The sequence below is a fragment of the Stomoxys calcitrans genome, chromosome 4 (genome assembly GCF_963082655.1).
Source record: "Stomoxys calcitrans chromosome 4, idStoCalc2.1, whole genome shotgun sequence".
Taxonomy (NCBI): Eukaryota; Metazoa; Arthropoda; class Insecta; order Diptera; family Muscidae; genus Stomoxys; species Stomoxys calcitrans.
Genome location: NC_081555.1, coordinates 90,764,923 through 90,790,942, shown reverse-complemented (window position 1 = coordinate 90,790,942; position 26,020 = coordinate 90,764,923). Strand labels below are relative to the sequence as shown.

Genomic DNA, 26,020 nt, shown 5'->3' with positions numbered 1-26,020 from the left:
TTCTTCTATGACCTACCAACTCCCGTATAATTCGACATCCCGATTTTACTTGTTATGCGTTTAGAGGGCGCAATTATCATTTGATTTGAACGAAATTTTGCTTTATAATTTCTTCTATAACCTCAAACATCAATGCCAAGTACGGTCTGAATCCGTGTCTATTGCTCGTATATAAATTGATCGTCCGACCTTACTTCTTAAGCATATACTGAAAGCAATTCCTAACCAAATTTTAAACAAGTAAAAAGGCATTAAGTTTGGCCGGGCCGAACTTTGGATACCCACCACCTCGGGCGTATATGTAAACCACCTTTCGTCATAATATGGTGAAAAATTCATTCATTTATTCACCCATAGCAGCTATATCCAAATATGGTCCGATTTGGACCAAATGCGGTAGGGACATTGAGTCTATATTGGTCTTGGCAGCTAAATCCAAATAAAGACCCATCTGAACCACATAGGACATGGATGTCGAAAAGCCTAACGTAAGTCACTGTGATAAATGTTCAGCAAAATCGGATAATAAATGCGCCTTTTATGGGTCAAAAACCTTAAATCGAGAGATCGGACTATATGACAGCTACATCCAAATCTGAACCGATCTGGGTCAAATTTAAAAAAAGGAGTCGAAGGCCTTTTACAACTCACTGTCTCCTATTTCAGCAAAATAGGATAATAAATGTGGCTTTTATGGGCCTAAGACCTTAAATCAACAGATCAGTTTATATGGGGGCTATATCAGGATATAGTCCGATATACCCCATCTTCGAACTTAACCTGCCTATGGACAAACAAGTAAAAGTGTGCTAAGTTCGGCCGGACCGAATCTTATATACCCTCCACCATGGATCGCATTTGTCAAGTTTTTTTGAATTACTTTTTATGCCCACCACCATGGGGATGGGGGTGTACTTATCTAGTCATTCCGTTTGTAACACCTCGAAATATTCGTCGAGGACCCCAATATATATATATATATATATATATATATATATATATATATATATATATATATATATATATATATATATATATATATATATATATATATATATATATTCTTGATCGGTGATCTTGAAATTCTGTCGAAATCACGATAGCAGTCGAACGCTAGCCGCTTGAATGTTGCGCATATACATAATATTGATGTTGTTCGTTGGGGATTGCGAATGGGCCATTTGGGTTCAGATTTAGATATAGCTCTCATATAAACCGATCTCCCGATTCGAATTCTTGAGCCCCTGGAAGTCGCAATTTTTATCCAATTGGGCTGAAATGTTGCACGTAGTGATCTGTTATGACTTTCAACAACTGCGCTAAGTACCGTTCAAATCGGTCAAGAAACCGATTTAGTTTCCATATAAACCGATCTCCCAATATGACTTCTTAAGCCAATAGAAGCCGCAATTTTTTCCGATTTGGCAGAAATTTTGCACATTGTGTTCCGTTGTTACTTCCAATAACTGTGCCAAGTACGGTCGAAATCGGTCTTTAGTCAGATATAGCTCCGATATAAACCGATTTCCCGATTTGACTTCTTGAGCCCTTACAAGTTGCAATTTTTGTCCGATTTGGCTGAAATTGTGCATGTGGTGTTCTGTTATGACTTCCAACAATTGTGTCAAGTACTGTTCAAATCGTTCGTTATAACCAGATATTGCTCCTATATTTTAGCAGAATCCATGGTAGTGGGTTCCCAAGATTCGGCCCGTCAGAACTTAGCACGCTTTTGCCTATTCAAGTATATATTAGCTATTTTGTCATGCGTACAAGTCAAAGAAACATATCACTTCGAAAAATACAGGCAAATTGAATAACAATTGCACCTTCAAGAGGTTCAGAAAGTAAAATTGAGAGATCGGTTTATATGACAGATACATATGCAGAATTTCAGCCGAATCGGATAAAAATTGGGCTCTCTGGAAGCCCAAGAAGTCAAATCGGGAGATCGGTTTATATGGCAGCTATATCAGGTTATGGACTGATTTAGACCATACTTAGCACAGTTGTTGGAAGTCATAAAAAAACACATCATGCAAAATTTCAGCCAAATCGGATAAGAATTGCGCCTCCTAGAAGCCCAAGAGGTAAAGTCCCAAAATCCAAAAAAATTATATGGACGCTATATCAAAACATGGACCGATCTGGCCCATTTACAATCCCAACCGACCTATACAAATAAGAAGTATTTGTGCAAAATATCAAGCGCCTAGCTTTACTCCTTTGAAACTTAGGGTCTTTTCGACAGACATTCAGACGGACGGACGATATGACGGACGGACATGGCTAGATCGACTTAAAATGTCATGGCAATCAATAATATATATTCTATATAGAGTCTTAGGCGCATATTTCGAGGTTTAACAAACGGAATGACGAAATTAGTATACCTCCCATCTTACGGTGAAGGGTATAAAAATGGCATGTTCGTGCAAATATTCGCGAAAATTATTTATGAATATTCCAGGGTTTTGCAAACTGAATAATATATTTATTATTTATTTATTATATTTATATGGCATTCAAAGGAATTCAAAAATAGATAAAAAAAAACAGTTGATTAAACATAAAAAACTTCAACAAATTCAAGACAAAACTTTGGTATATAAATAAAGGTTATTTAAAATCGTATTTTAGTCTTTTTAATAAAGTAAATGAACGCGATCTGGAATGGCTTTCATAAACTTCAGATTGGCGTTCAGTGGTAAGTTAGAAAAGAAAAAAAAAATCCTCTTTCCGACTATTAGTTATTTTTATAAAACTCCTTTTTAGCCCTACTCTTGCTAGTTTCTCTGAGTCTGTCACAAGGCAATGACGACATTCGTGACTTTAAGGTGATAAATGAATTCATTGATGGACTTGCCACCCAACATCGTCTTATGCTATGCATGGCCGAAAGTTGTGATCCTGATGCCCTAAAGAAACTCTATGAAATTACTGATGCCGTTGAAGTGGAACTTAAGGAAAAACCTGCTTTTACCGAGACCCATGAGACGGAAGCACTGAAATTGGATATCGCTGTAAAAGAAACATTGGGCAAATTTTTGGCCCTCGAACCCGTATGTCAGAATTCGAACTATGTTTGTGCTACACCATTCGTGGCGGAACTGCCAAAATATATCACCGACTACACGGACACAATAGCGAAAATTGTTAGTTACCGAAAATGCATCACCATGGAGAACATACAACAGGCCGTTGACATTGTGGGCGTTGGTGTTGATTATGTGGAACATGATGTTGGCAAACGTAGCAGATTCATGGAGCGCGTATATCCTGGCGCTAACTATATTGCCGAAGGATTTAAGAAATTATGTGACAAAGCCTAATATGATTGGCGCTGAAAAATAAGGTCAATGCCTTTTTTTGTTGGCCTATGTATGGCCTAGTGTAGCGTGCTAAGAACATGGCTAAAAGCCTAAAATAAAAATCTTGCAATACAGTTCTATAGAAAAAGTTTAAATATGAATCAATTTTGTAAAAATTGCATTGAATATGTGTTTATTCCTTCCTAACATCAAATTGAGTAAGAAAGTCGAATTAAAGAGGGCGAAAGAGGGAGTATCGTTTATTGATATTCGTCCTAAATTTCTGAACGTCAATGTTGGTGGGATAGACATTAGTCGGAAGTCGATTCCACATACGAATGATTCGGACGAAAAATGAATTTTCTCGGTAATGCATGGTTCGGTAGACTGACCAATCAATTACAAACGGGTGTGAGTTCCTGGCAAGTCTTGTATTTCTGGTGAACATCCTAACGTCAGGGTTAAGAAGACGAATATCCCTGGAATACACGTCATGAAAATAACGATAGAGCAATACAACGCTACCCACATTTCGACGATGTTCAAGGGAAGCAATAGAGTTGGATAGCCTACTGTTCCAAATCAACACCATCGCTCTCCGTTGAACCCGGTCAAGTAGCTCCAAGGATGATTTTGGAGTTCCTGCCCATATATGAGAGTTATATTCCATCCTCTGCCTGATATAGGTAATATAGATATTGAGAAGATCGGAAGAGGTGAAATATTTCTTGCACCGCTTAAGAAAGCCCAAACACATTGAATGCTTCTTTCGACACTTCGAATACGTGTTTTGACCAACGAACATCACATTGTAGCTTCATGCCCAGAACGTCAAGAGCATCTGACTGCTCAATATCTATACCGTCGATAAATATCGACGAGTGGTACTTACTTAACTTTAATTGGCTATGACAGAATATTTGTTCCACTAGCCGAACGTAGAATAGCGTTCCAAGCGCCTCGATCTTCTGCGCTCATTCTAAAATCTCGGCGATTGTTGTGGTTCAGTGAATCGCTTGTGAGACAAGAAACAGCACTGCGTCTTCTGTGCGTTAAAGTCTACTCTGTTCATTCTACACCACTCGTAACTGGCCAACAAATCCTGGGAGAGCGTCTCATTCATGCACATCATCAATCAATGCGCCTCCTATCCACAATTTCTTGAGGACTGGGCCTATGGTCGAATGAATATGAATGACACCGAGTACTTTCAGCTACAACAACTCGTAAAGTGTGATCTCTGAGGAAGATCGATATAAATCGAACGAAGTTAGTACTGACTCCAAAAGCAACAAGCTTTGAAAAAAGTGCACCGTGCCAGACCCTATTAAATGCCTTGGAGCTATCCAGAGCCACGACCTTACTCTAACCGAAATGGTGGATAGAGCGATTCCATCGTTTCGACAAAATGCCATTAGGTCTCACGTAGAGTGATTTCTGCAGAACCCATACTGTCTATCGCTAAGAAGGCAATTGGACTCTAAGTATCTGGCAAGATGATGGTTAACAATACTCTCCATAACCTTGGAGATTGCGGGGAGCATATCGCAATTGGCCTTCTTGATCCTAGAGGACGCAATTCTTATCCAATTTGACTGAAAAATTTCATTTGGTGTTTTGTTTTGATTTTCCACCAGTGTCCTATCAGGCCCAATGGCCTAATAAATCAGCTTTATATGGCTGATTTATCAGGCCAATGGGCCTGATAGGACACCGAAATCGAATCCTAACTTCTTGAGCCTCTAGAGGGTGCAATTCTTGCATTTGGTATACTGTTTTCACATTGGCAGTTTTTATCTGATTTTGACATGACATGTTTTTTTTTTCGATTTTCAACAAATGTGTCAAGTATGATCCAAGTCGGTTCACAACCTGATACGGCTTCCATATAAACCGATCATGAATCTTGACTTCTTGAGCCTTTAGAAGTCGCAATTCTTATCCGATGTGAAATTTACCATGAAGCGTTTTGTTTTCATTTCCAACAACTGTGCTAAGAATGGTCGAAATCAAGTCATAACCTCATATAGCGGTCTTATCAACCGATCTCGAATCTTGACTTCTTTAACCGCTAGAGGGCGCAATTCTTATCCTATTTGAATAAAAATGTGCATTTGGTGTTTTGTTATGACTTTCACTACTATGCTTAGAATGGTCGAAACCAAGTCATAACCTCATATATCAACCGATCTCGAATCTTGACTTCTTGAGCCTCTAGAGGGCGCAATTCTTGCATTTGGTGTTCTGTTTTCACATTGGTGTTTTCTTTTGACTTCAATCGGGCTCATAGCTCGATGAAGCTACCAAAGAAACCGAAATCGGAACTTGACTTCTTGAGGCTTTAGAGAGCGCAATTCTTATCCGATTTTGGCATGAGATGTTTTTTTTTTAGATTTTTTAAAGCCGTCCCATGTATGGTCCAAATCGGTTCATAGCCTGATTGCCATAGCCATATAAACCGATCGTCCGATTCGACTTCTTGGGCCTCTAGGGAGCGCTTTTGGAAGTCATACCAGCGAAATCGAGTTGTTGTTGCACTTTCTAGAAGCTAAAGTATTCAAATCTGAAGACCGGTTTATATGACAGAAATATTAGATTATCAACCCATCAATCGGCCATGGTTGTTGAAAGTCATAATAAAACACTGCATTCAAACTTCAGCCAAAACTTATAGATATTGCGCCCTCTAGAGACTCAACAGGTGAAATGGGAGGATCGGTTTATATGAGAGCTATATTAAGACATGGACCGATATGGCCCATAAACAGACCCAACCGACCAGCACGAATAGAAAGTATTTGTACAAAATTAGTGTGATTTCAATAGACAGATAGACGGACGGACCGACCGACGGAAAGACGAACATATCTACATAAACTTAGACGATTAAGAATATAAATACCTTGCTGCCTCTCAGATCAATATTTCGAAGTTACAAAAGGAATGACGATGTTAGCAATACCCTATGGTGGAGGGTATAAAAATGAGAATTTAAAAAATTTTCATTTTGTTGGAGAAGAGCGGGGTTTGAGATTGGAATCCGCTCCGCTCCAGCTCCGCTACGGGTTCAAAAGATTTCGCTCCCGCTACACTCCGGCGAAAAAGGCCTGCTTGGCTCTGCTCCGAATCCATGGCTAGAATACGTGCCGACTGGTTGGCCTCAGATTAAAGTGCCTTTATCCCGAAGGCAGAGAAACCGGTCTATTCTCTGGCAGTCCTTGTCATAAAGACCCTGAAGAGATTATTTGCATTGTATATTAGGGACCGGCTCGATCCTTCACTGGTATGGGGCCATAAGAATGTTTAAGAACATTCAGCCACTTTGGTCTCTAACAGCCAAACCAAGTATGGCCCCAATCAGTGTAGTGATCTGATATGACTTCCAACAGCTGTTCCAAATACGGGTCAAATCGGTCTATATCGTGATATAGCACCCATATGAACCGATCTCCCGATTTGACCTCTTGAGCACCTGGAAGCCGCAAGTTTTGTCCCAGTTGGCTAAAGTTTTGCACATAGTGTTCTGTTATGACTTTCAACAACTGCGCCAAGTACGGTCCAAATCGGTTTATAACCTCATATAGCTCCCATATATACCGATCTCCCGATTTGACTTCTTGAGCCCCTGGATGCCATAATTTTTTTCCGATTTGGCTGAAATTTTGCACGTAGTGTTATGTTATGACTTCCAACAACTGTGCCAAGTAGGGTTCAAATCGGGTAATAACCTTATATAGCTCCCATATAAACCGATCTCTCGATTTCACGTCTGGATCCCCTGGAAGCCTCAATTTTTGTCCGATTTGGCTAAAATTTTACACGTGGTGTTCTGTTAGACTTTACAACAACTGTGCCAAGAACGGTCCATATCAGTCCTTAACCTGATGTATCTCCCACGTAAACTGATATCTCGATTATCCTTATTCGGTACCTAGGAGCTTTAATTTTTGCCTGGTTTAGCAGGAATTTGGTACATAGAGTAAAATTATGTCTTTCAACTTATTTTACTTTGAGTCAGATGTACGCAGAATCCATGGTGGTTTGTTTCAAAGATTCGGCCCAGCCGAACTAAGCACGTTTTTACTTGATTGAGCGATCATTGTTTTTTGAAGAGCATTCACTTTGTTGAGCAGCTAGGTCGAGTCCGAATGGTAAACTCGGAAAGCGAAAATTTTTAAAATTCCGCCTTTGGTAGAATAACCAAAATCCATTACACACAGAAAAATTAATCTACAGATATCAGCAATCACTGTCTGGAAACTTTAAATTAAAAATTTTTACTTTTGAAAAAACCATTCAAAATTTTTAACTTCCTAACAACCAGTGAGGCGTGTGCTATACATTAATGATAAATTTGGCTATTTTAGGCAAAACTAGTTTTTCAACCTATAAGAATTAGAGGACAGCCGAAAATATTTTCTGCTTTAGCAACAAATTACTGCTGTCCAATTTCTAGCATACATTTTGCTGTTACAGCAAAAATGTTTGCTGTTTTGACTAGAAAACTTCTCTGAGTGTAGATTAACAGATAAATTATTTTTTTGCGTATATAGTTGCGTTGCCGGGAGATAAACCCATGAATTAACAAGTAAAAGTGTGCTCCATGGATCGCATTTGTCGAGTTCTTTTCCCGGCATCTCTTCTTAGGCAAAAAAAAAAAAAAAGAAAAGATTTGCTCTGCTATTAGAGCGATATAAAGATATGGTCCGGTTTGGACCACAATTAAATTATATGTTGGAGACCTGTGTAAAATGTCAGCTAATTGGAATAAGAATTGCGCCCTTTGGGGGCTCAAGAAGTAAAATAGAGAGGTCGATTTATATGGGAGCTGTATCGGGTTATAGACCGATTCATACCATAATAAACACGTATGTTAATGGTCATGAGAGGATCCGACGTACAAAATTTCAGGCAAATCGCTTAATTATTGCGACCTCTAGAGGCTCAAGAAGTCAAGATCGTAGATCGGTTCATATGACAGCTATATCGGGTTATTAACCGATTTGAACCCTATTTGGCACAGTTGTTGAAAGTCATAATAAAGGGTGATTTTTTTGAGGTTAGGATTTTCATGCATTAGTATTTGACAGATCACGTGGGATTTCAGACATGGTGTCAAAGAGAAAGATGCTCAGTATGCTTTGACATTTCATCATGAATAGACTTACTAACGAGCAACGCTTGCAAATCATTGAATTTTATTACCAAAATCAGTGTTCGGTTCGAAATGTGTTCATTCACCGTAACGTTGCGTCCAACAGCATCTTTGAAAAAATACGGTCCAATGATTCCACCAGCGTACAAACCACACCAAACAGTGCATTTTTCGGGATGCATGGGCAGTTCTTGAACGGCTTCTGGTTGCTCTTCACTCCAAATGCGGCAATTTTGCTTATTTACGTAGCCATTCAACCAGAAATGAGCCTCATCGCTGAACAAAATTTGTCAAAATTTGAACACATTTCGAACCGAACACTGATTTTGGTAATAAAATTCAATGATTTGCAAGCGTTGCTCGTTAGTAAGTCTATTCATGATGAAATGTCAAAGCATTCTGAGCATCTTTCTCTTTGACACCATGTCTGAAATCCCACGTGATCTGTCAAATACTAATGCATGAAAATCCTAACCTCAAAAAAATCACCCTTTAAAATACGTCATGCAAAATTTCAGCCAAATCGGATAGGAATTGCGTCCTCTAGAAGCTCGTGAAGTCAAGTCCCCAGATCGGTTTATATGACAGCTATATCAGGTTATTGACCGATTTGAACCTAACTTAGCACAGCTATTAGATATCATAAGAAAATACTTTGTGCAAAATTTTATTTAAATCGGATAAGAGTTGCGCCCTCTAGTGGCTCAAGAAGTCAAAATTCAGGATCGGTTTATATGGTAGCTGTATCAGTTTATTGACCCATTTGAACCATAGTCGGATAAGAATTGCGTCCTCTAGAGGTTCAAGAAGTCAAGACCCAAGATCGGTTTATATGGCAGCTATATCAAAATATGGACCGATATGGCCAATTTACAATCCCAACCGACCTACACTTATAAGAGTATTTGTGCAAAATTTCAAGCGGCTAGCTTTACTCCTTCTGAAGTGAGCGTGCTTTCGTCAGACAGACGGACCGACGGACATGGCTAGATCGACATAAAATGTCACGACGATCAAGAATATATATACTTTATGGGGTCTTAGACGAATATTTCGAGTAGTTACAAACAAAATGACGAAATTAGTATACCCCCATCCTATGGTGGAGGGTATAAAATTTAGTATAAAGTTGGAAATTTTTGTCAGTTTCAGTCTTTGGAAGATTAGCTATTAAGTAAACTGTAAAAAATAACAATTGAATACAGAAATGGAAATTGAATTTTTCATATAGTCGGCGTTGACAAATTTTTTCACAGCTTGTGACTCTGTAATTGCATTCTTTCTTCTGTCAGTTATTAGCTGTTACCTTTAGCTTGCTTTAGAAAAAAAGTGTAAAAAAAGTATATTTGATTAAAGTTCATTCTAAGTTTTATTAAAAATGCATTTACTTTCTTTTAAAAAATCCGCAATTACTTTTTGGGCAACCCAATATTTACAAGGGCTGCGATATAAGCTTCTGGCCTAGACAGCAACAAAGTGTTTCCAGGTCCAAACTGATATTTCCATTGGAAAGTTTAACATTTTCGAGCATAATCGTACCCATAAACCCAATTGTTCTCGTATATCCACGGCAACATGACTGAAGTTGGGTTGCTATACATAATCAACCTATGTTTTATTTGTTTTATAAAAAAAACATAATGTGAGCAGAAATGTTTGATTAGCATGTCAATATCAATTGTTTTTCAAAATTGCAAATATGAGCCTTGTTTTAGTTTACAAAAATATCGAACAGTTGGGCAAACAATAAAAAGATTATATGGAAATATATAAAAACAAGAGAAAAACAATATAGGTTGAAAATATCCCAAAATATTTCAACCACATAATGGGTTCTGAACACAAACAATTTTAAGAATGCGAAGTGTTTAAAGTTCAATTTATAGCAGTACACAACTGTTAAATATATCTCATTTCAATACACATACGTCATATCAAGCAAAACATCTATAATGTCAAACTAATATTTGTCTTTTTCATAACCACCACCGAAGAACGAGGAGGAATATTCATTTTGTTATTTCATTTGCAGCACATCGAGATATCCATTTCCAACCCTATAAAGTATATATATACTTGATCATTGTAAAAAATCTAAGAAGATGCATTCATGTTCGTTTGTTTGTCTGTTGAAACCACGCTACAGTGCATTAAGTTCGACCGCGCCGAACTTTTGATACCACTCACCATTATAGATATTATGCTATTTTATTATACCTCTACTATTTATATCGAAATACAGGGCAATGTTAATCATATCTGGTTCAGATGCCGTGAAGCTGTATACAGGTAACAGTTCCATATTTCAACAAAAACTGGTACAAAATGCAGCTTTTATGGGCTCAAAACCCTAAATTGCCAGTTCGGTCTACGCCAACCATATCTTATTATGGTCCAATCTGAATCATAAATGAGTTGGATGTCGGGAGTCTTAAAGCAGCTAACTGTTTCAGATTTCGGCTAATACAATCACAAAATAATTGCGCCTTGTATGCTCTTTAGACCCTAAAGCTCCCTCTAAAAGCTGGCGACATTTGTGAGGAACTATGCCATTTAAAAACAAGTAAAAGCCTTCTAAGTTCGGACGGGCCGAATCTTATATACCTTCCACCATAGATCGCATTTTTCGAGTTCTTTTCGCGGTATCGCTTTTTAGGCCAACTAGGGATAAAGGAAAATAATTGTTATGCTATTGGAGCTATATCAAGTTATGGTCCGATTCGGAATTGAATGTTGGAGACCATTGTAGACCATTGTAGAAGTTAAATTTCAGCCACTTCGAATAAGAATTGCGTCCTTTAGGGGCTCAAGAAGTAAAATAGGGAGATCGGTTTATATGGGAACTGTATTAAGCTATAGACTGATTCAGACTTTATTTGACACGTATGTTGAAGGTAATGGAAACCCCTGTACAAAATTTCAGCCAAATCGGATAATAATTGCGCCCTCTAGAGGCTCACGAATCAAGACCCATATTTGGGTCTTCAAAAACCATATTTGGCACAGTTGTTGGAAGCTATGATAAAACACATCATGCTCAGCCAAATCGGATAAGAATTGCGCCCTCTAGTGGCTCAAGAAGTCAACATTCAATATCGGTTTATATGCCAGCTATATCAGGTTATGCATCGATTTCACCCATACTTGGCACAGTTGTTAGAAATCATAACGAAACACGTCAGGCTAAAGACTGATTCAGACTTTATTTGACACATATGTTGAACATCATGGAAACCGTCGTACAAAATTTCAGCCAAATCGGATAATAATTGCGCCCTCTAGAGGCTCACGAATCAAGACCCCAGATCGGTTTATATGGCAGTTTTATCAAGTTATTGACCGATTTTAACCATATTTGGCACAGATGTTGGAAGTCATGACAAAACACATCATGCTCAACCAAATCGGATAAGAATTGCGCCCTCTTGTGGCATAAGAAGTCAAGATTCAAGATCGGTTTATATGACAGCTATATTAGGTTATGCTTCGACTTCACCCATACTCGGCACAGTTGTTAGAAATCATAACGAAACACGTCATGCATAATTTCGGCCAAACCGGGTAACAATTGCGCCCTCTAGAGGCTCAAGAAGTCAACACCCCAGATCGGCTATATGTCAGGTTATGAACCGATTTGAACCATACATAGCACAGTAGTGGGAAGTCATAACGAAACACGTCATGCAAAATTTCAGCCAAATCGAATAGATTAGGTTAGGTTAGGTTTAAGTGGCAGTCTACCATCAGACTCACGTTTTCATCATTTGTGGTACCACAGGAAGGAAGATGCCTTCTAGTTCCTACCGTTGAACCATCCAGATCGATTTAAAAAGCCCAAAAACTTGCGAATGTTCACATCCGCTAAATCAGAGAGGTTCTCAAAGAAATGAGAACCTAAAGTGGAACTCCTTCTAACTGCTTGTGTGGGACACACATACAAAAGGTGTTCTATAGTCTTTCTTCCTCGAAGTCTCTACATCTTCTCCAAAAGTCGTTGCTGGCAACCTTCAGTCTGACAGCATGTTTTCCGTTCAGACAGTGACCTCTCATGACAGACACAATGGCTGAGACGTCTGTTCTAGCCAATGACAGCATGAACAAGAATAAGAATTGCGAACTGTAGTGGCTTAAAAAGTCGAGCCCAAGATGGCTTTACATGGCAGCTATATCGAAACAAGGACAGATATGGCCCATTTACAATCCCAACTGACCTACAATTATAGATTTGTGCAAAATTTCAAGCGGCTTGCTTTACTCCTTCGAAAGTTAGCGTGCTTTCGACAGACAGACGGACTGACATAGCTAGATGGACTTAAAATGGTACGACGATCACAAATATATGAACTTTATGGGGTCTTAGACGAATATTTCAAGGAGTTACAACCAGAATCACGTAATTAGTATACCCCCATCCTATGGTGGAGGGTATAAAAATGGTATGGCAGCCATGTAGGAACTTCTTCCAAAGGTGGTGTCGCACTGTTGCATGCCATTGGGACTCGGCTATAAAAAGGAGGCCCTTGATCGTTGAGCTTAAGCTTGAACGGGACAGTAATCATTTGAGTGTGAGAAGTTGGCCCTGTTCCTCAATAGAATGTTTATGGGCAAATTTGCGTTTGAAGATTCTAAAGCTTAAGATCAGTCAGTTTGGCAGCTATTCTAAATATATCTTAAGCTGGACTACATTCGGAAAATTCACCGAAATCACCTAAGAATCAAAACCGACAGATCGGTCTACACAGAAACTATATTCAAATATCTTCTGATCTGAACCATGTTTGGTTCGGTTATCGACGGCCTTATTAAAACTCGCTATTCCAAATTTCAGCAAAATCGGGTTATAAATGCGCCTGTTACGGGATTAAGACCCTAAATCGGCATATCGGTATATATGACAGTTTTATGTAAATATGGCCCGATATATACAATATTCGCTTCCCTTAGGTTCCCAACTCACTGAATTATATTTCGCCGAAATCGGAAAACAAGCGACTTTTAATGGCTTTGGACCAGCTATATCCAGATATAATCCCATTTGGCCCATTCAAGAACTTAACTTGTGTATAGAACAAATACGAAATCTATGACCCCATAAAGTGTATATTCTTGATCGTCTTGAAGTTCTGAGTCGAACTAGCCATTTCCGTCCGTCTGTCGAAAACACGATAGCGGTCAAATATTGATGTAGGTTGTTGGGGATTCGACCATATCGGTTAAGATTTAGATATATCTCCCATATAAACAGATCTCCCGATTTGACTTCTTGAGCCCCTGGAAGCCTCAATTTCTGTTCGATTTGGCTGAAAATCGAACATACATTCTGTAATGATTTCCATCAAATGTGCTAAGTTCAGTCCAAATCGGTCTATAACCTGATATAGCTTCCAGATAAACCGATCTCCCGATTTGTCTTCTTGAACCCTTACAAGCAACAATTTTTGTCCAATTTGGCTGACATTTTTCCTGTGGTGTTCTGTTAAGACTTCCAACAACTGTGCCCAGTACGGTCGGAATCGGTCTATAACTTGATATAAATCCCATATAAAACGATCTCCCGGTTTTATTTCTTAAGCCCTTACAAGCCGCAATTTTTGCCCGACTTGGCTGAAATTTTGGGGGTGGTGTTCCTTTATGACTTCCACTGATAGTTTCTGTGTTGTTTTATGGTTTCGAAGCATTGGTACTTGTGAAAGCAGGCGATGAAGTACTTGTAGTGTACTGCCTCGAAAGATGTACCGTCATGTTGTCAGAATGAATGACTTATCTCTAGCGAAGAAGTCTTTTGAAGGCGATCAGTATGTCGTACATACAAACCGGACCCGCTTACGCTAGTGCACCAAAAGAGCGCGGGTTTCAGCACAATTTTTTTTTTTCATATGAATTTTTCACGCGTTTACTAAAGGTAGCGCTGAATTCAGCGCAAGTAAAAATTGCAAACTGTAAACGTAAATGTAAATGCTTGCAAATTTTTAACATTTTTACCTGCAATATTTCTCAGTATTCCGATTAATGATGGCTAGATACCATCAATTCCCAAAAAAATTTCATAAACAATAGGATTAGGACTTTTTTTTAATGCAATTGCTTTTTTCAGTGTGGGTTCTATTATTGAATAAAAGTTGTTGACGTTCGTATTTGTTTAGTTTCACAAATTTCTATTGTTTTCATAAAAAGTAAATGTTAGCAGAGCTTTTTATATAAAATCAGTTGTGTACACAATGAAATGATTTAAATTTTTACTATAAAAGCCAAACTTGAAATCTAGAGATTACAGATATTAAAGAGACGATACTGAGATACGATTCAATATGTCTAAGCTTAACATTGCATTGCTTTTCTGTGGTAAGTTCCTCTAATCTAACGATCTAAATTAGCATTAGATATGGGTTTTAATAAAAAATTCACTTTTGATCCTTTTTTAGTTCTTCTAGTAACTGTTGTGAACCCCACACAGGCTGTTGATCAAAAAACCGATGAAAGCCTACTTAAGGAATTCCTCGATGCATTTGTCAATCATGTGCATACCATACGCTGTCTAGCTAATAGTTGTGATCCCCTGGCCATCAATAAGGTCTTCGATGCCACGAACCTAGAGGAGGATATCCTGAGTAGCCAAAGGGACAATGTCGAGACCGATGAATTTAAGACTCTTAAGTTGTCCAAAGCCATTGAATTTGCCACAATGAACATGTTGATGATGGAGCCCAAATGCAACGATCCCACTTTTGTTTGTCCTTATAGAGTATTTAACGAAATTCCACAATCCATCGTTGACTATACAACTAAATTGGAGACTATGATCGAAAACACCAAATGCATTCCCCCCAACCGTGTTCAGGAAGCCATCGATATTCTGGGTAAATGTATTACATATGCCGAGCAATTTACAGATCATAAGGCTGACTACCTGAAGAGAGTAATCCCACCAATTGAGTATAGCATTATCGAATTTGGTAAATTGTGTGCACAAGCTTGAATAAGCTAAGGCATTTTTTTTTTTAAATTAGAAATTATGTTATAAAAATATGTAATATACCAAGAATAATGTTATTTACATTAAAACCAGTTAAGCTATTGTCCCGCTGCTGACCGTAGGGTTCTCAGGGTTAGTGCAAAAAGTGTGTTACTTCTTAAATAAAAAAAAAATGTTACTTCTTAAATAAAAATAAAGTCAGAACCACGAGAGGAATCGTACATTCATTGAAACATGTAAAACCATGCTAAGTTTGACTGGCCGAATCTTAGGAACCCACCACCATCGTTTCTTCTTAATATTTACACAAGCTCCCAACCGACACGGGATAACTACGAGCACCACACAGGCTGCCTGATATAGGTAATATAGATATTGAGAAGATCGGAAGAGGTGAAATATTTCTTGCACCGCTTAAGAAAGCCCAAACACATTGAATGCTTCTTTCGACACTTCGAAAACATGTTTTGACCAACGAACATCATATTGTATCTTCATGCCCAGAACATCAAGAGCATCTGACTGCTCAATATCTATACCTTCGATAAATATCGACGATTGTTACTTACTTTACTTTAATTGGCTACGACAGAATATTTGTTCCACTAGCCGAACGTAGAATAGCGTTCCAAGCGCCTCGATCTTCTGCGCTCATTCTAAAATCTCGGCGATTGTTGTGGTTCAGGGAATCGCTTGTGAGACAAGAAACAGTACTGCATCTTCTGTGCTTTGAAGTCTACTCTGTTCATTCTATACCACTCGTAAATGGCCAACAAATCCTGGGAGAGCGTCTCATCCATGCTCATCATCAATCAATGCGCCAACTATCCACAATTTCTTGAGGACTGGGCCTATGGTCGAATGAATATGAATGACACCGAGTACTTTCATCTACAGCAACATGTATAGTGTGATATCTGAGGAAGATCGATATAAATCGAACGAAGTTAGTACTGACACCAAAAGCGACATGCTTTGATAAAAGTGCACCCTGCCAGACCCTATTAAATGCCTTGGAGCTATCCAGAGCCACGACCTTACTCTCACCGAAATGGTGGATAGAGCGATTCCATCGTTTCGACAAAATGCCATTAGGTCTCACGTAGAGTGATTTCTGCAGAACCCATACTGTCTATCGCTAAGAAGGCAATTGGACTCTAAGTATCTGACAAGATAATGGTTAACAATACGCTCCATAACCTTGGAGAGCGCGGGGAGCATATCGCAATCGGCCTTCTTGATCCTCTAGAGGGCGCAATTCTTATCCAATTTGACTGAAAAATTTCATTTGGTGTTTTGTTTTGATTTTCCACCAGTGTCCTATCAGGCCCAATGGCCTGATAAATTAGCCATATAAACCGATATCGGATATTAACTTCTTGAGCCTCTAGAGGGTGCAATTCTTGCATTTGGTATTCTGTTTTCACATTGGCAGTTTTTATCTGATTTTGAAATGACATGTTTTTTTTTCGATTTTTAACAACTGTGTCAAGTATGGTTCAAGTCGGTTCACAACCTCATACGGCTTCCATATAAACCGATCATGAATCTTGACTTCCTGAGCCATTAGAGGGCGCAATTCTTATCCAAAGTGACTGCAATTTACCATGAAGCGTTTTGTTTTCATTTCCAACAACTGTGCTAAGAATGGTCGAAATCAAGTCATAACCTCATATAGCGGCCTTATCAACCGATCTCGAATCTTGACTTCTTTAGCCTCTAGAGGGCGCAATTCTTATCCTATTTGAATAAAAATGTGCTTTTGGTGTTTTGTTATGACTTTCACTACTATGCTTAGAATGGTCGAAATCAAGTCATAACCTCATATATCAACCGATCTCGAATCTTGACTTCTTGAGCCTCTAGAGGGCGCAATTCTTGCATTTGGTGTTCTGTTTTCACATTGGTGTTTTCTTTTGACTTCAACCGGGCTCATAGCTCAATGAAGCTGCCAAAGAAACCGAAATCGGAACTTGACTTCTTGAGGCTTTAGAGAGCGCAATTCTTATCTGATTTTGACATGAGATGTTTTTTTTAGATTTTTTAAAGCCGGTCCATGTATGGTCCAAATCGGTTTATAGCCTGATAGAGCTGCCATATAAACCCACCGTCCGATTCGACTTCTTGGGCCTCTAGGGAGCGCTTTTAGAAGTCATACCAGCGAAATCGAGTTGTAGTTGCACTTTCTAGAAGCTAAAGTATTCAAATATGAAGATCGGTTTATATGACAGAAATATAAGATTATCAACCCATCAATCGGCCATGGTTGTTGAAAGTCATAATAAAACACTGCATTCAAAACTTCAGCCAAAACTTATAGATATTGCGCCCTCTAGAGACTCAACAGGTGAGATGGGAGGATCGGTTTATATGAGAGCTATATTAAGACATGGACCGATATGGCCCATAAACAGACCCAACCGACCAGCACTAATAGAAAGTATTTGTGCAAAATTTGTGTGATTTCAACTGACAGATAGACGGACGGACAGACCGACGGAAAGACGAATTAAGAATATAAATACCTTGCTGGCTCTCAGATCAATATTTCGAAGTTACAAAAGGAATGACGATGTTAGCAATACCCTATGGTGGAGGGTATAAAAATGAGAATTTAAAACATTTTCATTTTGTTGGACAAGAGCGGGGTTTGAGATTGGAATCAGCTCTGCTACGGGTTCAAAAATTTCGCTCCCGCTCCACTCCGGCGAAAAAGGCCTGCTTAGCTCTGCTCCGAATCCATGGCTAGAATACGTGCCGACTGGTTGGCCTCAGATTAAAGTGTCTTTATCCCGAAGGCAGAGGAACCGGTCTATTCTCTGGCAGTCCTTGTCATAAAGACCCTGAAGAGATTATTTGCATTGTATATTAGGGACCGGCTCGATCCTTCACTGGTATGAAGCCATAAGAATGTTTAAGAACATCAGCCACTTTGGTCTCTAACAGCCAAACCAAGTATGGACCCAATCAGTGTAGTGTTCTGATATGACTTCCAACAGCTGTTCCAAATACGGGTCAAATCGGTCTATATCGTGATATAGCACCCATATGAACCGATCTCCCGATTTGACCTCTTGAGCACCTGGAAGCCGCAAGTTTTGTCCCATTTGGCTAAAGTTTTGCATATAGTGTTCTGTTATGACTTTCAACAACTGCGCCAAGAACAGTCCAAATCGGTTTATAACCTCATATAGCTCCCATATAAACCGATCTCCCGATTTGATTTCTTGAGCCCCTGGATGCCACAATTTTTGTCCGATTTGCATGAAATTTTGCACGTAGTGTTATGTAGGGTTCAAATCGGGTAATAACCTTATATAGCTCCCATATAAACCGATCTCTCGATTTCACGTCTGGATCCCCTGGAAGCCTCAATTTTTGTCCGATTTGGCTAAAATTTTACACGTGGTGTTCTGTTAGACTTTCCAACAACTGTGCCAGGAACGGTCCATATCAGTCCTTAACCTGATGTATCTCCCACATAAACTGATATCTCGATTATCCTTATTCGGTTCCTAGAAGCTTTAATTTTTGCCTGGTTTAGCAGGAATTTGGTACATAGAGTAAAATTATGTCTTTCAACTTATTTTACTTTGAGTCAGATGTACGCAGAATCCATGGTGGTTTGTTTCAAAGATTCGGCCCAGCCGAACTAAGCACGTTTTTACTTGATTGGTTCTTTGATTGAGCGATCATTGCTTTGTGAAGAGCATTTACTTTGTTGAGCAGCTAGGTCGAGTCCGAATGGTAAACTCGGAAAGCGAACATTTTTAAAATTCCGCCTTTGGTAGAATAACCAAAACCATTACACACAGAAAAATTAATCTACGGATATCAGCAATCACTGCCTGGAAACTTTAAATTAAAAATGTTAACTTTTGAAAAAACCATTCAAAATTTTTAACTTCCTAACAACCAGTGAGGCGTGTGCTATACATTAATGATAAATTTGGCTATTTTAGGCAAAACTAGTTTTTCAACCTATAAGAATTAGAGGACAGCCGAAAATATTTTCTGCTTTAGCAACAAAATACTGCTGTCCAATTTCTAGCATACATTTTGCTGTTACAGCAAAAATGTTTGCAGTTTTGACTAGAAAACTTCTCTGAGTGTAGATTAACAGACAAATTATTTTTTTGCGTATATAGTTGCGTTGCCGGGAGATAAACCCATGAATTAACAAGTAAAAGTGTGCTCCATGGATCGCATTTGTCGAGTTCTTTTCCCGGCATCTCTTCTTAGGCAAAAAAAAGGATATAAGAAAAGATTTGCTCTGCTATTAGAGCGATATAAAGATATGGTCCGGTTTGAACCACAATTAAATTATATGTTGGAGACCTGTGTAAAATGTCAGCTAATTGGAATAAGAATTGCGCCCTTTGGGGGCTCAAGAAGTAAAATAGAGAGGTCGATTTATATGGGAGCTGTATCGGGTTATAGACCGATTCATACCATAATAAACACGTATGTTAATGGTCATGAGAGGATCCGACGTACAAAATTTCAGGCAAATCGCTTAATTATTGCGACCTCTAGAGGCTCAAGAAGTCAAGATCGTAGATCGGTTCATATGACAGCTATATCGGGTTATTAACCGATTTGAACCCTATTTGGCACAGTTGTTGAAAGTCATAATAAAGGGTGATTTTTTTGAGGTTAGGATTTTCATGCATTAGTATTTGACAGATCACGTGGGATTTCAGACATGGTGTCAAAGAGAAAGATGCTCAGTATGCTTTGACATTTCATCATGAATAGACTTACTAACGAGCAACGCTTGCAAATCATTGAATTTTATTACCAAAATCAGTGTTCGGTTCGAAATGTGTTCATTCACCGTAACGTTGCGTCCAACAGCATCTTTGAAAAAATACGGTCCAATGATTCCACCAGCGTACAAACCACACCAAACAGTGCATTTTTCGGGATGCATGGGCAGTTCTTGAACGGCTTCTGGTTGCTCTTCACTCCAAATGCGGCAATTTTGCTTATTTACGTAGCCATTCAACCAGAAATGAGCCTCATCGCTGAACAAAATTTGTCAAAATTTGAACACATTTCGAACCGAACACTGATTTTGGTAATAAAATTCAATGATTTGCAAGCGTTGCTCGTTAGTAAGTCTATTCATGATGAAATGTCAAAGCATACTGAGCATCTTTCTCTTTGACACCATGTCTGAAATCCCACGTGATCTGTCAAATACTAATGCATGAAAATCCTAACCTCAAAAAAATCACCCTTTAAAATACGTCATGCAAAATTTCAGCCAAATCGGATAGGAATTGCGTCCTCTAGAAGCTCGTGAAGTCAAGTCCCCAGATCGGTTTATATGACAGCTATATCAGGTTATTGACCGATTTGAACCTAACTTAGCACAGCTATTAGATATCATAAGAAAATACTTTGTGCAAAATTTTATTTAAATCGGATAAGAGTTGCGCCCTCTAGTGGCTCAAGAAGTCAAAATTCAGGATCGGTTTATATGGTAGCTGTATCAGTTTATTGACCCATTTGAACCATAGTCGGATAAGAATTGCGTCCTCTAGAGGTTCAAGAAGTCAAGACCCAAGATCGGTTTATATGGCAGCTATATCAAAATATGGACCGATATGGCCAATTTACAATCCCAACCGACCTACACTTATAAGAGTATTTGTGCAAAATTTCAAGCGGCTAGCTTTACTCCTTCTGAAGTGAGCGTGCTTTCGTCAGACAGACGGACCGACGGACATGGCTAGATCGACATAAAATGTCACGACGATCAAGAATATATATACTTTATGGGGTCTTAGACGAATATTTCGAGTAGTTACAAACAAAATGACGAAATTAGTATACCCCCATCCTATGGTGGAGGGTATAAAATTTAGTATAAAGTTGGAAATTTTTGTCAGTTTCAGTCTTTGGAAGATTAGCTATTAAGTAAACTGTAAAAAATAACAATTGAATACAGAAATGGAAATTGAATTTTTCATATAGTCGGCGTTGACAAATTTTTTCACAGCTTGTGACTCTGTAATTGCATTCTTTCTTCTGTCAGTTATTAGCTGTTACCTTTAGCTTGCTTTAGAAAAAAAGTGTAAAAAAAGTATATTTGATTAAAGTTCATTCTAAGTTTTATTAAAAATGCATTTACTTTCTTTTAAAAAATCCGCAATTACTTTTTGGGCAACCCAATATTTACAAGGGCTGCGATATAAGCTTCTGGCCTAGACAGCAACAAAGTGTTTCCAGGTCCAAACTGATATTTCCATTGGAAAGTTTAACATTTTCGAGCATAATCGTACCCATAAACCCAATTGTTCTCGTATATCCACGGCAACATGACTGAAGTTGGGTTGCTATACATAATCAACCTATGTTTTATTTGTTTTATAAAAAAAACATAATGTGAGCAGAAATGTTTGATTAGCATGTCAATATCAATTGTTTTTCAAAATTGCAAATATGAGCCTTGTTTTAGTTTACAAAAATATCGAACAGTTGGGCAAACAATAAAAAGATTATATGGAAATATATAAAAACAAGAGAAAAACAATATAGGTTGAAAATATCCCAAAATATTTCAACCACATAATGGGTTCTGAACACAAACAATTTTAAGAATGCGAAGTGTTTAAAGTTCAATTTATAGCAGTACACAACTGTTAAATATATCTCATTTCAATACACATACGTCATATCAAGCAAAACATCTATAATGTCAAACTAATATTTGTCTTTTTCATAACCACCACCGAAGAACGAGGAGGAATATTCATTTTGTTATTTCATTTGCAGCACATCGAGATATCCATTTCCAACCCTATAAAGTATATATATACTTGATCATTGTAAAAAATCTAAGAAGATGCATTCATGTTCGTTTGTTTGTCTGTTGAAACCACGCTACAGTGCATTAAGTTCGACCGCGCCGAACTTTTGATACCACTCACCATTATAGATATTATGCTATTTTATTATACCTCTACTATTTATATCGAAATACAGGGCAATGTTAATCATATCTGGTTCAGATGCCGTGAAGCTGTATACAGGTAACAGTTCCATATTTCAACAAAAACTGGTACAAAATGCAGCTTTTATGGGCTCAAAACCCTAAATTGCCAGTTCGGTCTACGCCAACCATATCTTATTATGGTCCAATCTGAATCATAAATGAGTTGGATGTCGGGAGTCTTAAAGCAGCTAACTGTTTCAGATTTCGGCTAATACAATCACAAAATAATTGCGCCTTGTATGCTCTTTAGACCCTAAAGCTCCCTCTAAAAGCTGGCGACATTTGTGAGGAACTATGCCATTTAAAAACAAGTAAAAGCCTTCTAAGTTCGGACGGGCCGAATCTTATATACCTTCCACCATAGATCGCATTTTTCGAGTTCTTTTCGCGGTATCGCTTTTTAGGCCAACTAGGGATAAAGGAAAATAATTGTTATGCTATTGGAGCTATATCAAGTTATGGTCCGATTCGGAATTGAATGTTGGAGACCATTGTAGACCATTGTAGAAGTTAAATTTCAGCCACTTCGAATAAGAATTGCGTCCTTTAGGGGCTCAAGAAGTAAAATAGGGAGATCGGTTTATATGGGAACTGTATTAAGCTATAGACTGATTCAGACTTTATTTGACACGTATGTTGAAGGTAATGGAAACCCCTGTACAAAATTTCAGCCAAATCGGATAATAATTGCGCCCTCTAGAGGCTCACGAATCAAGACCCATATTTGGGTCTTCAAAAACCATATTTGGCACAGTTGTTGGAAGCTATGATAAAACACATCATGCTCAGCCAAATCGGATAAGAATTGCGCCCTCTAGTGGCTCAAGAAGTCAACATTCAATATCGGTTTATATGCCAGCTATATCAGGTTATGCATCGATTTCACCCATACTTGGCACAGTTGTTAGAAATCATAACGAAACACGTCAGGCTAAAGACTGATTCAGACTTTATTTGACACATATGTTGAACATCATGGAAACCGTCGTACAAAATTTCAGCCAAATCGGATAATAATTGCGCCCTCTAGAGGCTCACGAATCAAGACCCCAGATCGGTTTATATGGCAGTTTTATCAAGTTATTGACCGATTTTAACCATATTTGGCACAGATGTTGGAAGTCATGACAAAACACATCATGCTCAACCAAATCGGATAAGAATTGCGCCCTCTTGTGGCATAAGAAGTCAAGATTCAAGATCGGTTTATATGACAGCTATATTAGGTTATGCTTCGACTTCACCCATACTCGGCACAGTTGTTAGAAATCATAACGAAACACGTCATGCATAATTTCGGCCAAACCGGGTAACAATTGCGCCCTCTAGAGGCTCAAGAAGTCAACACCCCAGATCGGCTATATGTCAGGTTATGAACCGATTTGAACCATACATAGCACAGTAGTGGGAAGTCATAACGAAACACGTCATGCAAAATTTCAGCCAAATCGAATAGATTAGGTTAGGTTAGGTTTAAGTGGCAGTCTACCATCAGACTCACGTTTTCATCATTTGTGGTACCACAGGAAGGAAGATGCCTTCTAGTTCCTACCGTTGAACCATCCAGATCGATTTAAAAAGCCCAAAAACTTGCGAATGTTCACATCCGCTAAATCAGAGAGGTTCTCAAAGAAATGAGAACCTAAAGTGGAACTCCTTCTAACTGCTTGTGTGGGACACACATACAAAAGGTGTTCTATAGTCTTTCTTCCTCGAAGTCTCTACATCTTCTCCAAAAGTCGTTGCTGGCAACCTTCAGTCTGACAGCATGTTTTCCGTTCAGACAGTGACCTCTCATGACAGACACAATGGCTGAGACGTCTGTTCTAGCCAATGACAGCATGAACAAGAATAAGAATTGCGAACTGTAGTGGCTTAAAAAGTCGAGCCCAAGATGGCTTTACATGGCAGCTATATCGAAACAAGGACAGATATGGCCCATTTACAATCCCAACTGACCTACACTTATAGATTTGTGCAAAATTTCAAGCGGCTTGCTTTACTCCTTCGAAAGTTAGCGTGCTTTCGACAGACAGACGGACTGACATAGCTAGATGGACTTAAAATGGTACGACGATCACAAATATATGAACTTTATGGGGTCTTAGACGAATATTTCAAGGAGTTACAACCAGAATCACGTAATTAGTATACCCCCATCCTATGGTGGAGGGTATAAAAATGGTATGGCAGCCATGTAGGAACTTCTTCCAAAGGTGGTGTCGCACTGTTGCATGCCATTGGGACTCGGCTATAAAAAGGAGGCCCTTGATCGTTGAGCTTAAGCTTGAACGGGACAGTAATCATTTGAGTGTGAGAAGTTGGCCCTGTTCCTCAATAGAATGTTTATGGGCAAATTTGCGTTTGAAGATTCTAAAGCTTAAGATCAGTCAGTTTGGCAGCTATTCTAAATATATCTTAAGCTGGACTACATTCGGAAAATTCACCGAAATCACCTAAGAATCAAAACCGACAGATCGGTCTACACAGAAACTATATTCAAATATCTTCTGATCTGAACCATGTTTGGTTCGGTTATCGACGGCCTTATTAAAACTCGCTATTCCAAATTTCAGCAAAATCGGGTTATAAATGCGCCTGTTACGGGATTAAGACCCTAAATCGGCATATCGGTATATATGACAGTTTTATGTAAATATGGCCCGATATATACAATATTCGCTTCCCTTAGGTTCCCAACTCACTGAATTATATTTCGCCGAAATCGGAAAACAAGCGACTTTTAATGGCTTTGGACCAGCTATATCCAGATATAATCCCATTTGGCCCATTCAAGAACTTAACTTGTGTATAGAACAAATACGAAATCTATGACCCCATAAAGTGTATATTCTTGATCGTCTTGAAGTTCTGAGTCGAACTAGCCATTTCCGTCCGTCTGTCGAAAACACGATAGCGGTCAAATATTGATGTAGGTTGTTGGGGATTCGACCATATCGGTTAAGATTTAGATATATCTCCCATATAAACAGATCTCCCGATTTGACTTCTTGAGCCCCTGGAAGCCTCAATTTCTGTTCGATTTGGCTGAAAATCGAACATACATTCTGTAATGATTTCCATCAAATGTGCTAAGTTCAGTCCAAATCGGTCTATAACCTGATATAGCTTCCAGATAAACCGATCTCCCGATTTGTCTTCTTGAACCCTTACAAGCAACAATTTTTGTCCAATTTGGCTGACATTTTTCCTGTGGTGTTCTGTTAAGACTTCCAACAACTGTGCCCAGTACGGTCGGAATCGGTCTATAACTTGATATAAATCCCATATAAAACGATCTCCCGGTTTTATTTCTTAAGCCCTTACAAGCCGCAATTTTTGCCCGACTTGGCTGAAATTTTGGGGGTGGTGTTCCTTTATGACTTCCACTGATAGTTTCTGTGTTGTTTTATGGTTTCGAAGCATTGGTACTTGTGAAAGCAGGCGATGAAGTACTTGTAGTGTACTGCCTCGAAAGATGTACCGTCATGTTGTCAGAATGAATGACTTATCTCTAGCGAAGAAGTCTTTTGAAGGCGATCAGTATGTCGTACATACAAACCGGACCCGCTTACGCT

The 26,020-nt window shown here is 38.6% G+C and overlaps 2 protein-coding genes across 4 annotated transcripts in view; one reads left to right on the top strand and one right to left on the bottom strand.

Moving 5' to 3' along the window:
- The window catches only part of LOC106082891 (uncharacterized), a 259,372-nt gene that overhangs the window by 90,286 nt on the left and 143,066 nt on the right, over positions 1–26,020 (bottom strand). The window lies entirely within an intron of this gene.
- LOC106082895 (uncharacterized) lies at positions 14,633–15,536 on the top strand. The gene is made up of 2 exons (XM_013245642.2): positions 14,633–14,808; positions 14,889–15,536. Exons 1-2 carry the CDS (start codon positions 14,775–14,777, stop codon positions 15,440–15,442), a joined length of 588 nt encoding a protein of 195 aa, XP_013101096.2. The 5' UTR covers positions 14,633–14,774; the 3' UTR covers positions 15,443–15,536.